Here is a 15,289-nt window from a genome sequence, read left to right on the forward strand (position 1 = left end):
CCTGGTCCGGGTTTGAGGGTGTTGCACATGTGAGCGTGTGACTCATGTCCTGCTCTGAGCCTGACCCCACCTTGACCGCCTGTCTCTCAGCTCTGGGTGGGGATGCCGGCCTGGTACGTGGCCGCGTGCCGAGCCAATGTGAAGAGCGGGGCCATCATGTCAGCCCTGTCGGACACGGAGATCCAGCGGGAGATCGGCATCAGCAACCCTCTGCACCGGCTGAAGCTGCGGCTGGCCATCCAGGAGATCATGTCCCTGACCAGCCCGTCGGCCCCGCCCACGTCCAGGACGGTACGTGTCAGGCCCCAGGTCCCTAGAGACACGCCAGGTGCTCCATGTAAGGCGCAGCTAATGTGGGACGCTGGGTGGCTGAGAGCAGCTTTGGTAAAGGCTTTCAGAGCACAGGGCCGCAGTGGCTTTGTCCTACAGAAGTAGGAGTTGGGAGTGTAGAAAAGTAAGGAGCACGTTTAAATGTGAATTCATGAAAAGAGAAGGGGGAAAAGCTTAGATCCCCAGTTACGTTATAAGCAGTGTTTTCTCTGCTGACTCATTGGGTCTGTGGGTGGGGCCGAGCCCTGAGCACGCGGGGAAGCAGCCGGAAGCAGTAGGCATGCCCGCCCTGTCTGCAGGACAGTTCCCGCCGCACGGGAGTCAGGACCCTTAGAAAGGGTTCTGGTCGAAAGTTCAAGTGCGCCCAGTGCACACAGGAGCGGAACCTGGGAGGTACGTGCCCTCGTCCCTGGCCGGGGCCCTGGCTCTGCTCTGGGTCTCTGGAGACAAAGCCTATTCGAGCGCCGCAGCCTCGCAGACGCGCATGTCTGGGTGCAGGCCAGCCCCGCTCCGCACCGGGAGGGTCAGGAGCGTGAGGTCCCCGTGTGGCGCAGGGAAGGTTTGCAGTGGACAGCACTCCAGTGTCTCACTCCTGCCCAGACGCCCTTGCCCAGCGGGGCATCGTCAGTCTCCTCAGAGTGGCCTTTCTAGAAGTGAAGGTGCTGCGGCTTCCCAGCGCTGCCATCAAGTGGGATAGAGGCAGCGTCTGGGTGAGCGGATGAAGAGCACCCCTCACCTCGGGAGGCCCTGCCTCAGACCAGGCTGCAGCCCTGCCCCCTTCCTCCTTGGTTCCCCGGGCGAGGCCGCGGGCCAAGAGGCCCACCCATGGGGCACCTGCCGAACCGGCGTCCCACAGCCAAAGCAGGCTTTGTGCAGTGCCCGGTGTCTCTGTGTGGGTGAGACCCACTGGATGTATCGAGTGACAGCTGCTGAGTTAGTCACCATCCTCAGAGGCACAGATGCTTCCTCTCCGTGTCTGCCACATAACTCAGGTGGCAAGCTTGGCAAACATACCTGGTGGCTCGCCTTGTGCTGTTGATAACAGTGTTAATGAGGTGTGGTTACTCTGCAAAGGGGCGAGCTGATGTCCATGTGTCATTTTCTGTGTGGACCTTTGCGTCCACCTGCTCCTTTGAAATACCTGTGGCTCACGTGTCTGCCACCTTTCCTCTTTGTCACTGCTCCCTTGTCCTGGATGTGCTTGGTCACTGGGGTCACCCTAGAGCACGGGAAATGTCTGGTTAACGCACGAAGAGATGGAGACACTCACAGCCACGCCACAAACGGTCAGTCCTGGCCCGAGCTCGTCTGCCTCGGGCATTCCCGTTCAGGGCGGGAAGACAATGCCATGCCACAGTAAATTGTTCCGGACAGCATTTCTTTTAGGTATTAGTTAACTGTGCAATAGAATTCCTATTTTATCTTCTTTTAGATTTTTTTTTTTTTTTTATGAAATTAAAGTTGGTAGATTGGCTTTATTTAGAATAGATTGAATTCTCTTCTTGAGGAGAGACCTCACGTTAGCCCCCACTGTGAAGGTCCGGCCTGGTTCCCCCTCGTGGGCGTGCCGGCCGTGGGTGCCTGCTCCTTGCACGCGAGGCGGGGTGTGGGGCGTGCATGGGTTGCATGTGCCTGTGGGTCTGACCTGTCCCTCGGCGACGTGCACCGCCTGCCGGGTCACCCCGTGTCCTGAGCTCACGTACTAACGGCTGTGTGTTCTTTTGCATCCCTAACCACGTAACACCAGGAGGATGAGGAGGGCAGCTGGGCTCAGGTTGGAGACTTTTATAACCTATTCTTCACTCTATGTACAGCAACAAAAAGAATTGAGTATGAAAACTCGTAACTTATCTTTCTTGACATTTTTAACCTCTTAATTTATTCTGAACGTTGTTATGCTTTGAAAGCATCAGTCAAAGCAAAGTGTAGGATGTAAGAGTGCGAAGAACACGGCTCATGGACAATTTTGAACATTTCTCAGCATTTCTCTAGTGAGCCGTGGTGGTTCTCTCTCATGGACACAGACCGCTCTTTCACACAGTCTGGATTTAGCAGCCCCTTATATATTTCAGTCCCTCGTAGGGTAACTTGAATTACAAGATCTGTGGATGGGAAAACGTGTTTGAATACATTTCCAACGGAGACCCCGCTGAGCCTGGGTCGGGCTCACTGAGCGCTCTCCTAGTGTCGTCTGAGTAGAAGCCTCCCTCCTAACGGGCCCCAGAAGTCCAGCCTCTGAGAAACTCTGTCAGGGGGCCGTGCAGCCTTTCGACCCGCGAGTCCACCAGCTGCATGTGGCTGTGCGTGGCAGGCGCCCGGGGTCCAGCTGTGGGCAGGCCTCAGGTGCTCACACCGGAAGCAGTCTTAAATCACTTTTCCTGGTCAGGAGTTGGTGGTTGAAATACCTGTTTCCCTCCGTTTACTCTTAAAGTGAAGCCAGTTATACCACCTTTCTTAATGAAAGAGGGGAGGAAGCTGTAATGAGGTTCTCTGAGCGCTCTCCCCCCATTTATGTGCTGATCCTCCAGGTCAGCGTTTCTACTGATGGTTTAAGCTAGCTAGCTGCCTCTGCACAGGTCAGCGGTGAGCGCTGGGGCCACGGGGTGCGTCCCAGCCAGAGCTCAGTGTGCCCACACCAGCAAGCAGAGCTTTGCCGCACGTCCGCGGGAAATGCCTGCATCAGAGGCACAGCGCGTAAATGAAGCTGCACGTGTGCTCTTTGCCATCAAATGTGAGTGAGGGTGAGCCGTGCCAGAGATGCAGAGTTAGCCAGCACTCGGTCTTGGCGCGAGCAAGGGCTTTTGGCTTCTAGATGAGCAGCAGGTGAGGCCCCCGGGGTCTGTGAAATGCCAGGTGCAGGACTTGTTCAGTGCCCTCCCCACACTGCCCCACAGCATTCAGCTCTGAAGCTGGGGGGCACTTTGAGGTGCCCTTGGGCACTGGGGGAAGAACACATCAAGGTGCGGTCAAAGCCATGACACTTCATTTGACGGGTAGCAGCAGTGTGTGCCCACAGACTGCTTGCCAGGAACACAGCCTGGACAGGGCAGCGGGGCCCTCCCCGCACCCGGATTGTACAGAGTTAGAACACCTGGGCTGAATCCGTGGTGATTCCAACAATGGGAAAATAGACCGTGCTGTGGCTGCCTCTCGTCGTCCACATGTTCTCTGACACAGGGAGCCCTGTTGCTGCTTTTCTCAGAAGCCTGTGATGGCAGCCGGGGTGCTGGGTCTCCCTGGGAGGAGCCTGGCCCTCCTCGGAGCTCCTGCTGACCACAGGAAGTGTGACTAGAGGCTAGAGTGAGCAGACACAGTAAGGAGGGTCCTGCTCCCATGGGCTTCTCTGTTCAGAAATCTCTGCATTTTGTGTGGCTGAAGACTCCATAGTCAGCCAGCAAGAACACGGGCCGCACGTTCATGCTGTGAGAACCTGCGAGGTGGGAGTCAGAGACCGAAAAGGCATGTGGTGTGCGATGTCCCAGCCCGGTTCTCGCTCATGGTGCAGAGCAACAAGGACACTTCTTTCCTGTTAGAATCGGAGTCACTCCTTCCGCCTGGCTGGCATAAATCATAAATGAGGTTAGAGACCGTATTTTCAAGACGACATGGTGGTGGGTAGAGTTTGCTCTCTGCCGGGATCCCATAATGTGCAGAATTCCTGGGGCTGGGGCTTGGTCTCCGTAGACTGAAGAACACCAGGGCCCGTCTTCCATGTGTGCACACGCATGCACACGCGTGCTGCTTTCTTCTTGTGCAGACCTTCACATGTCCTGCTAGACGCATCCCTAAGGCGTTTGTGGTTTTTCATGGCATTGTAAATGGTATTTTAAAATTTGAGCTTCCAATTCATTGCTAGTATGTGGACACAGTCATTTCCATATGCAACCTTGTATCCCACGACTTGGCCAAACTCACTTCAGCTGAGGTGTGTTCTGTAGGTTGTTTTCTGTGTTGTTAGTCAGGTCAGACAGTTTTTCTTCACCAGTCGTGTGTCCTGGCTTCTCCTCTTGCCTTGTTGCAGTGGCTGGGAGCACAGCCCAGCACTGCGCAAGACATCCTGACTGTCCCGACGTGGGGACGCGCGGGCTTTCCCCGTCGGGGTGGGCTCTGTGCATCTGGGAGATGTGCCGTGTCGGCGAGACGGGCTCTGTCTGCGAGGGCTCAGGCCTGCGCGTGCTGCGTGCGCCTTTCCTCATCTTCCAGGGTGATGTGCTTTCCTCTCCGGCCCACCCATACGGTGAATTCCATTGATTATAAATGTCGACCCAACCTTAAGTTCCTGAAAGAAATGTCACTGGTCACGTTATTCTCTTAATATATTATTGATTTGACTTGCTAGTATTTTGTCAGGAGTCTTGCATCCGTGTCTATGAGGGATATTGGTCTGCAGTTTTCCTGTCGTACATTTTTCTGATTTTGGTATCAGGACAATGCTGGCCTCATAGAATGAATTAGGCATTTCTTCTTCACTTTTTTGGAATAGTTTTTGTAGAATTGCTATTTTTTCGCAAATATTTGGTAGGATTCACCTGTAAAGCCATTGAGGGCAGAGATTTGTGTGTGAGAAGGTCTGTAACTATAAATTCAAGTTATAATAGATACACGTCACAAGTTTCCTACTCAGTGGCTTTTGTAGATTGTCTTAAGCAGTTGGCTATGTCATTCATCTCAGTTGCTTCAAGTCGCTCCCAGTTTTCCCTGACTGTCCTCACAGTGTCTGTGGGGTGCATGCCTACACCCCCTTTCATTCTGGATATTGGTGACGTGTTTTCTCCTTTCTGGGTTACACTGGTGAAGGATTAGACCATTTTACTGATAGTTATGGAGAGCCAGATTTTAGTTTAATTTTCAGTTATTTTTCTGGTTTCTGTTTCATTGATTTTCACTTTTACATTCTTCCTTCTGCTTACTGTAGATTTCATTTGTTGATTTTTAAGGTAGAGTCTTACATTATTGATTTGTGATCTTTCTTCAATTATATCTTAAGTATCTAATACTATAAATTTCCCTCAAGGCTCTGCTTTAGCTGTGTCCCACAGTTTCTTAATATATTGTGTTTTCATTCATTCAATTCAGTGTATTTTTTTTTTTATCCTCACCCAAGGACATTTTTCCATTTTTTGTTCAGATAGAGCGGGAGGAAGAGAGAGAGAAACATCAACATGAAAGGGACACATCGAGTGGTTGCCACCCGCACGACCAACCAGGGCCGGGGACAAACTGCAACTGAGGCACATGCCCTTAGTGGGAACTGAACCCGGGTCTCTCTGGACCGCAGGTCGACGCTCTAACCGTTGAGCCAAATCGGCCAGGGCTGATTCAACATATTTTCTCATTTCTCTTTTGATTTCTTCTTTGACTCGTGGGTTATTAGAAGTATGCTGATTTCCAAATATTTAGGAGTTTTTCAGATACCTTTTTATTTTTAATTTAATTTGATTTCTAATAATTCTTTTGAGGTCAGAGAACATGATCTGTATTTCTTTCTTTCTCTATGTGTATATATATTGAGATTTGTCTGTCTGAGAGAATGTTCCATGTGCACCTGTAGCTGCGGAGAGTTCTATGAAGTGTCCATAGGTCAGTGGGCTTGGTGGTGTTGTGGAGGCTTCTACTTGCTTACTGAGGGGTGGGTGGGTGGGCTTCCTTACTCAGTTACGAACTACTTAGGAGGAGGCTGGGTCTTCCTACTAGACCTGTGCTTGTCTGTTTCTTCTTTCAGTCCTGTCCGTTCTTGCTTTTATCTCTTTATTTATTTAAAAAAAAGTTTTTAAAATATGTTTTTATTGATTTTTTAGAGAGAGAGAGAGAAACATCAATGCAAGAGATGCATCAATCGGCTGCCTCCTGCACTCCCCCAAACCGGGGATCGAGCCCGCAACCCGGGCATGTGCCCTGACCAGGAATCACACTGGGATTCTCAGTCCATGGGACGATGCTCCATTCACTGAGCCACGCCGGCTGGGCTATCTCTTCTTTTAAAACTATTTTCATTCCCTTTTTAAACTGGTTTTGGAATTAACAGATGTTTTAAGGAAATTTAGAAAACAAGGTGTTAAAATTAAAACCAGTGGAGATCTATTTAATGAGTACTGTTGGATTGATCCTTCAAACTTGTTCATGAGTCGTGGTCATTCTTTGGTGTTGTGTTGTTATACATAAAACATGTTCCAGAGAGATACATGTGGTCAGTTACAGTTCTGTTGTGGTTTGCTAAATAGATTAAATTTATAAATACAAATGAGTCATAGATTTTTAACAGTGTAATTCCTTTTGTGTAAAGTTTTACTAACAAATTCAAAAGGTAGTTAATAGGAGAGCTGTTTACTTTGAAATTATAAAGAAGAAACTTAGTTGAGCCTTTGTGAATATGTCATAGGCTCAACATCCAGTTTGAAGATTATTTAAACTGCTCTGTGCCCTCTTCCTGGCCCCTCTCTGAACTGATCACCCTCACTTCTTGAAAGCAGACGCTGGCCTACGGGGACATGAACCACGAGTGGATTGGCAACGAGTGGCTGCCCAGCCTGGGGCTGCCCCAGTACCGCAGCTACTTCATGGAGTGCCTGGTGGACGCGCGCATGCTGGACCACCTCACCAAGAAGGACCTGCGGGGGCAGCTGAAGATGGTGGACAGCTTCCACCGGTGAGCGGCCCGGTCTGGCCGGTCGCCTGAGACTTCACTTGACGTTTCTATTCCTTTTTAAAATGTGTATTCTTATCTTTTTTTTTTTAACAAATAGAAACAGTTTCCAGTGCGGAATTATGTGCCTGCGAAGGTTAAATTATGACCGAAAAGAACTGGAAAGAAAAAGAGAAGAAAGCCAGAATGAAGTGAAAGGTAGCACCCATGTCTGATCGGCTGAGCAGGTCTCTGCTTCCCAGCCATCGGCAGCCTCCGCGACTCCTAGTTAGAGCCAGGGGAGGCTCCACGTGGGGAGGACGAGTGGAGTCAGCCCAGAGCAGGGCGGTGACCACGAGGCTTTCCAGTTTGCCACTGGCGGGGAGCATTCCCCTCCGACGCGGCGCTCTCCTGTTGGGGGGCACCGCGCCCTCGCTCAGAGGTGCAGCTGCTGCCGCTGGTGGGGCAGGGCGGGCCTGCTCTTAGCTCAGCCACTGAAGTGGGACTCCTGCTCTGGCCGCTGACCCAGGGACTGGAGCTCGAGTTCCTGCTGGGCCTGGCGGGTGGAGCGGGCGCCTCCCACGGCGAGGAGGGCACGGCGAGGAGGGCACGGCGTTCTCCTGGAGAGCAGGTCGGGGGGTGGGGCTGGGAGACGGGCTGATTGGTGTGCAGCGATTGGTGTGATCCTTACCACGGCCCACAGGTGCTGCTGTCACCCCCGTCTCGCCGAGAAAGAACCGGGAGAGGGGGGTGTGTGGGGAGGAGGTCAGTTGGAAAGACAGTCTCGTCACGGTTGAGTTCATGTGACTCACAAGTATGGTGTTCAGGCGGTGTGTGTGTCTCCTTTATCCAGAAAAGGTCTTTAGAAATTAAATGTGCAAATCTATCTCATTTGTTTTCTCTATTCATTTTTTTTCTTTTATCCTCACCCAAAGACATTTTTGTATTTATCTTCAGATAGAGCGGGAAGGAGAGAGGGAGGAAGAGAGAGAGAGAGAAACATCGATGTGAGAGAGAGACACATCAACTGGTTGCCACCCACACAACCCCAGCCAGGGCTGGGGACAAATTGCAACCGAGGTACGTGCACTTGGCTGGAACCGAACCCGGGACTCTGGTCCGCGGGCCAACACCGGCCAGGGCCAGGGCTCTCTATTCATTTTAAATCTTTTTACAATTGACAAAGCTGTCGTTGAAAGGAGTTGATAGTCATTTGAATGTATTTTATAGAGGCTTTTTTAGAGCAAATTTAATGATTTATTACTTTATAAAGTATAAAATCTTCCCCCCAGATTTTTAGTATTCTGGAGAATATCTATAGTTTCTCTCATTTAAAAACAAGACAGGAAAAACGGCTTCAAGCTCATCAGCGGGAGGTTAGTGTTGACTTGAGCAAGGCGTGGGTGTCGGTGTCAGCTCCTGAGATGGAAGGGCGTCAGGCTCCCGTGGGACCCGTGTTGGCACCTGGCCTTGTGGTCTGCGATCCCTGGACCCGCATCACTTTCTCCTCTTGACGCTGAATGCACGAGATAGCCTGACTCCCGTGGACTCACCTGCAGATCGGTTCTGATGGGAGGCTCTGAGCTGGAGGAGGGCCAAGACCTCGCTGGCTGGGGCAGCGAGTGGCTGTCTGCACGCTCAGCAGGGCTGCTCGGCTCTCGCGAGGCTCAGGTCTCCCGCCAGGACCGAAGGGCGGGATCCCTGTGGAGCCGTAGTCCTGTGTTCCAGGGGTGCATGGTGGCCAGCCCCCTGAAGTCACGTGCGTCGTCCTTTCTTTTCCCTGCAGACGTGCTTGTCTGGAGCAATGATCGAGTGATTCGCTGGATCCTGTCCATCGGCCTGAAGGAGTACGCAGACAACCTCCTGGAGAGCGGGGTGCACGGCGCGCTCATGGCCTTGGACGAGACCTTCGACTTCAACGTGCTGGCCCTGCTCTTACAGATCCCCACGCAGAACACCCAGGTGACACCAGCCGGCCTCCCGCCTGTCCCCTCGGCTCCCGGCCCACGTGGGGTCACTCGAGTCCATACCTGATCTGTAGCAGGACAGTTCCGATCAGCAAGGCTGAGTTCTTCGTTATTCTTGTTCTCTTCTCTGTCTGCTGCAAGCATGAGAGTCTTGTGAGAAACACAGTGGTGGGAACTTTCATCCCAGTCCCCGTGCTCATCAGAGCCGCGTTGATGCAGTTCTGACGTGTGCCAGATGGGGGTGATGGTGTGTCTCCGGGGTAACTGCCTCACCTAGTCCTTTCTGCCTCCTGGGCTCCTTTCTTTGTCCCTTGCCGAAGATTCCCTGTCCTTTACCAGCCCCCCCCTGCCTGCCCCAGCACCCTCTGAACAGTATCCAGGAGTCCATCTGGACCCCGTTAACGCGTGATTCGGACCCTAGCTCAAGGCATTGCTAGCTTGTCCGTGGTGGTTGGAAGTGTTGCTTGAAGCAGTTGTGCTGCACCGGCCCTTCCGGGGACTGACGTCTGGGTTTGTGGTTTCAGGCCCGGTCCGTGTTGGAGAGAGAGTTTAACCACCTCTTAGTCATGGGGACTGACCGACGCTTCAATGAGGTAGGTTCCGGCTGAGGGCTGTCCGGCGGGGTTAACTGGCAGCTGCTCTGTCGGGCGCCGTCTGCGCTGGGCACCCCGCTAGCGTGGCGGCATTTTTACTGTGCAGGGCGGGCTCTGTTCTTAAAACTTGATGAACAGATGAGCTATTAAGAAACTAAGATTTTCAGTAAGATAGGTTATTTTACTTTTTGTTACTTAACTTTTGAGAAACCTCAGAAACGGTTTTCACAGAGCGACTGTGCCCGGGAATGGGGTCTGTCTGTGAGCCGTGCTCGGGCGGCTGGCCGGCTCCCCCCGACCCGGAGCCTGTGCTCGGGGGTATGTCAGAAGTAGATGAAGAAAACCACACAAAGTGGTCATGTTTCCTTATACAAAACCATGACTCACTTCTTTCCACACATTCTTACTTCACTGGGCCATGAGGAAGCTCGAGTTCGAAGCACCTGCGGGCTCTGTCCCAGCATAAGACAGAACCAGTCACCACTCGACAGCTGTGTTTAAGACGGAGACGCGTTGTCTCCCAGAGTAGGGCAGTGACTTCTGCGACGTGAGAAGTGACAGGCACACGGTGCTGGAGAGGAGGGGCAGGGTCCCTGCGTGGGGCCGCCCGCCTCCTGCACCCGGGCTCCATGGTCAGCAGATCACGTGGCCGTCAAGAGCAGGTTCAGATAAAGTGACACAGTGCAGGAACGAGTCCCGCCGTCTTCCCAACGGGCTGGGAACCGACGGTGAGTGTCCCTGACAGCGCCGTGCTCTGTGCTCTCGTGTTCAGGACGACGACAAGAGCTTCAGGAGGGCACCTTCCTGGAGAAAAAAGTTCAGACCCAAAGATGTTCGCGGCCTTGCTGCCGGGTCGGCAGAGACTCTCCCCGCAAACTTCCGGGTCACCTCCTCCCTGTCCTCACCCTCAGTGCCGCCCAAGAAGATGCAGCTGGACGGTACGTGAGGCCTCGCGCCTGCCTGTGCAGGGGCAGGGCCGGTGGCCGGGTGTGGGTGCCTGTCGGGAACGGCCGTCTCATAGGGCAGGAGGCATGTCAGTGTAGCGGCATGTCCCGCCTACATGTCCATTAACCCTAACGCTGTTTGTGAGAGCTTACCAGTAACAGATTTTGTATTTACGTTCTCGTCTGGTTGAATATTCACATTCTTCCAACGAAGGAAGCTGAGCACCGCACAGCCTCAGTGCGTTGCGTTGACTCCCGCCCAGGAAGGGGTGTGTGACAGGCGGCTTCAGGACCCTGTCAGAACAGCAGTGTCGTGGCTTCCAGTCCACCTCACTTGCTCCTGGACCCCTGTTCACACCGGAAAGGTGGCCGAGTCCATTTAAACAGCACCGTTTGTTTGGACCTCTGGGAGTGCTGTGTCTCCTTTCGTCCTCTGTCCCCGCTGTGGTCCGTCCATGTCCCAGAAGGATGGAGACAAGCAGGGGCGTAAGCCTGGGGGTCGTCCCTGGATGGCAGCTCGTCTCGCTGACGAGACCAGCCTTGCGGTCGTGGTTTCAGATCAGGCCTCGGACTCTGCTTGGACAGCCGCTGTGCTCGACCCTCTCGGTGGCAGACATGGGTGCACGGCCTTGAGCCCCGCCCCTCGGTCCCCATCTGTGACGTGGCCGTCCCACCAGTCTCTTCCTCGTCCGCCTGGTGTGGTCATTAATGAATTCCCACGAAGCTCTTACAAAGTGGCATGTCTGCGTCGGCGCAGCCACTTCCTGTTACAGGGACTCCATCTGCCTCCGATGGGCTCCGAGAGGGGGTGTGGCCCTGTGAGGCTCTGCTCTTTTTCCAGCCCGTTGGGGTGGGGTTAGAGGTCGTTCTCACCCCTGTGTAACAGTCAGGGACGGGCAGGGAGACCTCAGTGTTAGGAACATCCATCGGTTGCCTCCTGTACTTGCCTCGACCAGGGATCAGACCGCAGCCCAGGTGTGTGCCCTCACCAGGGCCTGACCCGCCCCCTCGGTGCCCGGGACATGTTCCAGCCAGTAGTCACAACGGCCAGGGCCAGGGCAGCCTTCTTACTGAAAGCTGCCTCTCTCTGGCAGAGTTCAACAGTGTGCTCGTAGGAAAGCCAGTAACATTTTTAAGGTCACATTTTTTTTTAAGATGCATGCAGCTAAGTTCTATGAATTTTAACTGTAGTTTGGCCTTTGACTTATTGAATAGTCTGAGTGCTTTTTTCTTTTTCTTCCAGTTTCATTTCCATTTTCTTTATTACAACTTGTGTTTTCCTGTGAAATGTTAGTAGCAATAATGAGGTTAGAGTCTAGATGAATTTAACACATTTCTAGAAAAAGGTTTTGGGAGTATAACATACAGCATGTTCTACACTGTATGACGAATGCCTAAACCTGGGAAGTTGATCATTTTAGTGGCTTTTTAAACCAGGGCGTGCAAGGGACTCGCAGGTCTCCCAGGCCCTTCAAACCGGAGGGTTGATAAGGGGACCCACTCTCCGCAGCCCGCTGCCGGTGCCTCTCGGGGCCCTGCGGACTCCTGTGCGGAGTAGTCCTGGTGTGCGGCAGAGTGTCATTGAGAACGGCGGGTATCTGGTGCTCAGTTTTGAAAATGTATTAATCAGATTTGCGAGGAAGAATTGGGGCTTTTCTGCTGGGCCATGCAGTATGTTTCTTACCCCAAAAGTCTGTGGCGTGCCCTGTGTCCGCCGACTGGACTGTAGTTCCTTAGATAAGGCGTGTCCTCCAGCCGCTTCTGGGCTGAACTGCCCGAGAGGCCTCCCAGGCCGGCACTGTCCTTCACAGGCAGGTGCGGAGGGTGCCGGGAGGTGGCCCTCCTCCCTTCAGGCCAGGGGTGCACTTGACCCTTGACCCCGCCCACCAGTGGGCTGGTAGCAGGTGTCACCTGCCGTTCTCACAGACAGTGTGTAGGGCTGAAAGGAGAGTCCCGTTGCTCACTCAGATTAGACAGGTTGAGGAGAACAGGGATCACACGAAGTAGTGGCCACGGACGCAGATGCACCGGTGGAATTGTTCTTACACCGTCAGACGCACTGCTGCTGTCTCGGAATTAACTGAACTGGCAGTGACAGGGCTGCTTGGAGACGAGACACCTAGGGACACCGCCCTTGGGGACACTGGGGTCCTCTTTCTCTGGCTCATCGAGCCCCGGAGGGCTCCCTGGAAGCCTGGGGGGGTGAGGTGCCTGTCGTGTGGCGGCCGCACTAACCGCACGCTGTGTTTGCATGCTTCCCCGGGCGCGGAGCAGGCAGCCTGCCGGGCTCGCAGAGGCTGGACTCCGCCACCGTCCGCACCTACTCCTGCTGAAGCCGGTGAGTGGACGGCAGCGGCGCCCCTCAAGCCTGTGGCCAGGGGGCCATCGGGTCGCTCGGGAACTGGGCCAAGAGCAGGAGCCTCTGCGCCACTGAGGCGGCTCCGGGGCTGTGTGCTTGCAGCCCGGCACGAGGCTGGCGCCCCCCTCTTCAGGGTGTCTGCTGCGGTGTCTGTGACCTGAGAATGCTGGCTTCCTTGAGTGTCTGCTAACGTCCTTTCGGGGTGGGGCGGCGGGGGCAGAACGCAGCAGGAAACGTGAACTGGGCTCCTAGCTGGCCGCTGCCCATGGTTCGGAGCGCCGGGTGCAGGCCCCTTGGCACTTGGACGTGTGTGGGTGCCTCTGTGGTCCCCAGGCGCCTTGCTGGTGAGCTGGGATAAGCGCACTTCCTCGAACGAGACAGCGGAGCTGTTCCAGGAGCGGTGCCTGGCGTGCCACTGGCGCTGCCCCGCGTCAGTCCCTGGGGCCCCAGCGCGCCTCGTGGGTGCTGGGTGGTGGGCACGGGCCGGAGCCAGCCCAGCGCTGCGCGGAGGGCTGGACGGAGGGCACTGGTCTGCTCAGTTATGTCGCCATGTCTCAGCCAAGATATTCGATTGGTTTCGTCATCTTTTTTTTTTTATAAAGTTTTTATTGATTTGAGAGAGGGAAGAGGAGAGAGAAACATGAACAGGAGACAAAAACCTCCATTGGCTTCCTCCTGCACGCCCCCTACTGGGGTCGAGCTGGAAATCAAGGCATGTGCCCTGACCGGGACTGGACCCGCCACCCACTAGTACACGGGGCGACGCCCAGCCCACTGAGCCACCCTGGCCAGGGCTCGGCATCTTTTTTGAAAACTGATAACCTTTAGACACATGCTAAAATAAAGTCAGTGAAGGGATTCTCTCGCTGATATCACAGTCCCTGGGGCAGTACGGTGCAGGCTCGGGAGGCCGGGAGCCCGCGGGGGGCTCTTCCCCTCGCTGGGGGCTGGTCTCAGGCTGGTCTTTCTGCTTCTTTTCCAGTTTACCCACATTACTTGTACAGGTGACGGCGGCGCCTGGACCCCGCGAGGACGGCGTTTCAGCATCCGGTGGGCTCTGCAGCCTGTCGGAACTTGTTATATGGACCCTGAGATATTTTATTACAGAGTTTTTAATCAGCGAGAAGATTTATGAATACCATAAAGAGAATATTTTAGAATTTAATGTTTCTTATATTTATGTGAACTTATGCCTTCGTTTATATAGTTACTTTTTCATGTATGGCCCGGCTGAGTACCCTCCAATCAGCTCCCGTGCTCCTTCTCCTGGTCTTCGAGGAAGGCACGTCACGCTCGCGTGCACAAGTCCCGCGGGCACGTGGGCTTCTGTAAATTATGCATTAATTGTAATGATCGTTTCATTTCCAATCACACACCACCCGCGGAGAGGATCCCCTGTGCTGGGGAAGCCGCCCTCCCGAGCCTGGCCTGCCGCCGGGCCGGCGTCCGGAGCGAGCAGCCTGTTTCCAGCGTCGCTGCTGTGCTTCAGTGCCTGACCCCGCTGCACTGTTCTGCGAGAAGCGCTGTCCTGCAGCGTGAGCATGTCCGGTGGGACGCCAGCTTCTCGTGAAGTTCGGACGGTGAGGATGAGCAGGACACTATGGACCGCGGCCCGCTCACCCCTTCAGAGCCCGCCTCTGCAGACGCAGAGCTCGCCTCGGGGACGGGCGGGAGCCGGAGCGGCGGACACTTCTCAGCTGGACAGGAAGAGACGGTGGGGGAGCTGTGGCCTCCGGCTCTCCCCCAGGGGTGGGAAGGCGCTGGCACCCCCACCCGTGAGGACCAATCGGAGGCCACAGCTCGCTGCAGGGACCTCGCTGCACAGAGGACGTGCGGGCTCCCGAGGAGGATGCCACACTACTAATAAAGGCCTTATTTTTCTTACCTGACCATCTTTTCACATTTGTCTGTAGACGTGTTTAAAGAATGGACCCAGTCATACGTTTGTAGATTTTACGACACAGCCATCTGGACGGTCGGCGCGGCCAGGGGCACGCCTCCCCTTTCCGTGGCGTGTGACACCGCAGCCAGCGGGACTGCGTGGGGTCACGTGCGGTATTTATTATGCGGCCGCTGCGGGACAGACAGGCAGGCGGGGACAGCGTGTCTGCATTTGCTTCTGCTCCCGCGTGGCTTGTGCGATTCACCATCACTGCTGTTTTCTATCACTCTGTGAACTTCCTGGTATGTGACAAAGGATGTACAGTCCACTTTGGAGCTCTTTTTATCACAGTGTTATTTATTGCTTTCTTTCAATAAAGTGCTGGAGCGTTTCCCACGGCCCGTGGGGAGTGGCTGTCCCGCCGCCCTGGTCCTCGTGGGCCGTCCCGTGGCAGGAGCGTCTCCCTCAGCCTGTGGGGAGTGGCTGTCCTGCCGCCCTGGTCCTCGTGGGCCGTCCCGTGGCAGGAGCGTCTCCCACGGCCCGTGGGGAGTGGCTATCCTGCCACCCTGGTCCTCGTGGGCCGTCCCGTGGC

The 15,289-nt window shown here is 54.5% G+C and overlaps 1 protein-coding gene across 3 annotated transcripts in view; it reads left to right on the forward strand.

The window, feature by feature from the left end:
• PPFIA1 (PTPRF interacting protein alpha 1) overlaps positions 1–15,078 on the forward strand; it is an 86,171-nt gene extending 71,093 nt beyond the window's left edge. For 2 of the 3 annotated variants that reach the window (XM_036259094.1, XM_036259096.1), the window contains 8 exons: positions 91–291; positions 6,801–6,976; positions 7,074–7,171; positions 8,739–8,914; positions 9,444–9,512; positions 10,285–10,450; positions 12,731–12,794; positions 13,798–15,078. In XM_036259094.1, coding sequence (XP_036114987.1) covers positions 91–291; positions 6,801–6,976; positions 7,074–7,171; positions 8,739–8,914; positions 9,444–9,512; positions 10,285–10,450; positions 12,731–12,789 — 945 coding nt within the window. In that variant the 3' untranslated portion in view covers positions 12,790–12,794; positions 13,798–15,078. Of the gene's footprint in view, positions 1–90; positions 292–1,553; positions 1,617–2,077; positions 2,105–6,800; positions 6,977–7,073; positions 7,172–8,738; positions 8,915–9,443; positions 9,513–10,284; positions 10,451–12,730; positions 12,795–13,797 lie in introns of all 3 variants that reach the window. The other variant, XM_036259097.1, reaches the window with a different exon arrangement.
• The last annotated feature ends 211 nt before the right edge of the window (positions 15,079–15,289 follow it).

The sequence above is a fragment of the Molossus molossus genome, unplaced genomic scaffold (assembly GCF_014108415.1).
Source record: "Molossus molossus isolate mMolMol1 unplaced genomic scaffold, mMolMol1.p scaffold_m16_p_13, whole genome shotgun sequence".
Taxonomy (NCBI): Eukaryota; Metazoa; Chordata; class Mammalia; order Chiroptera; family Molossidae; genus Molossus; species Molossus molossus.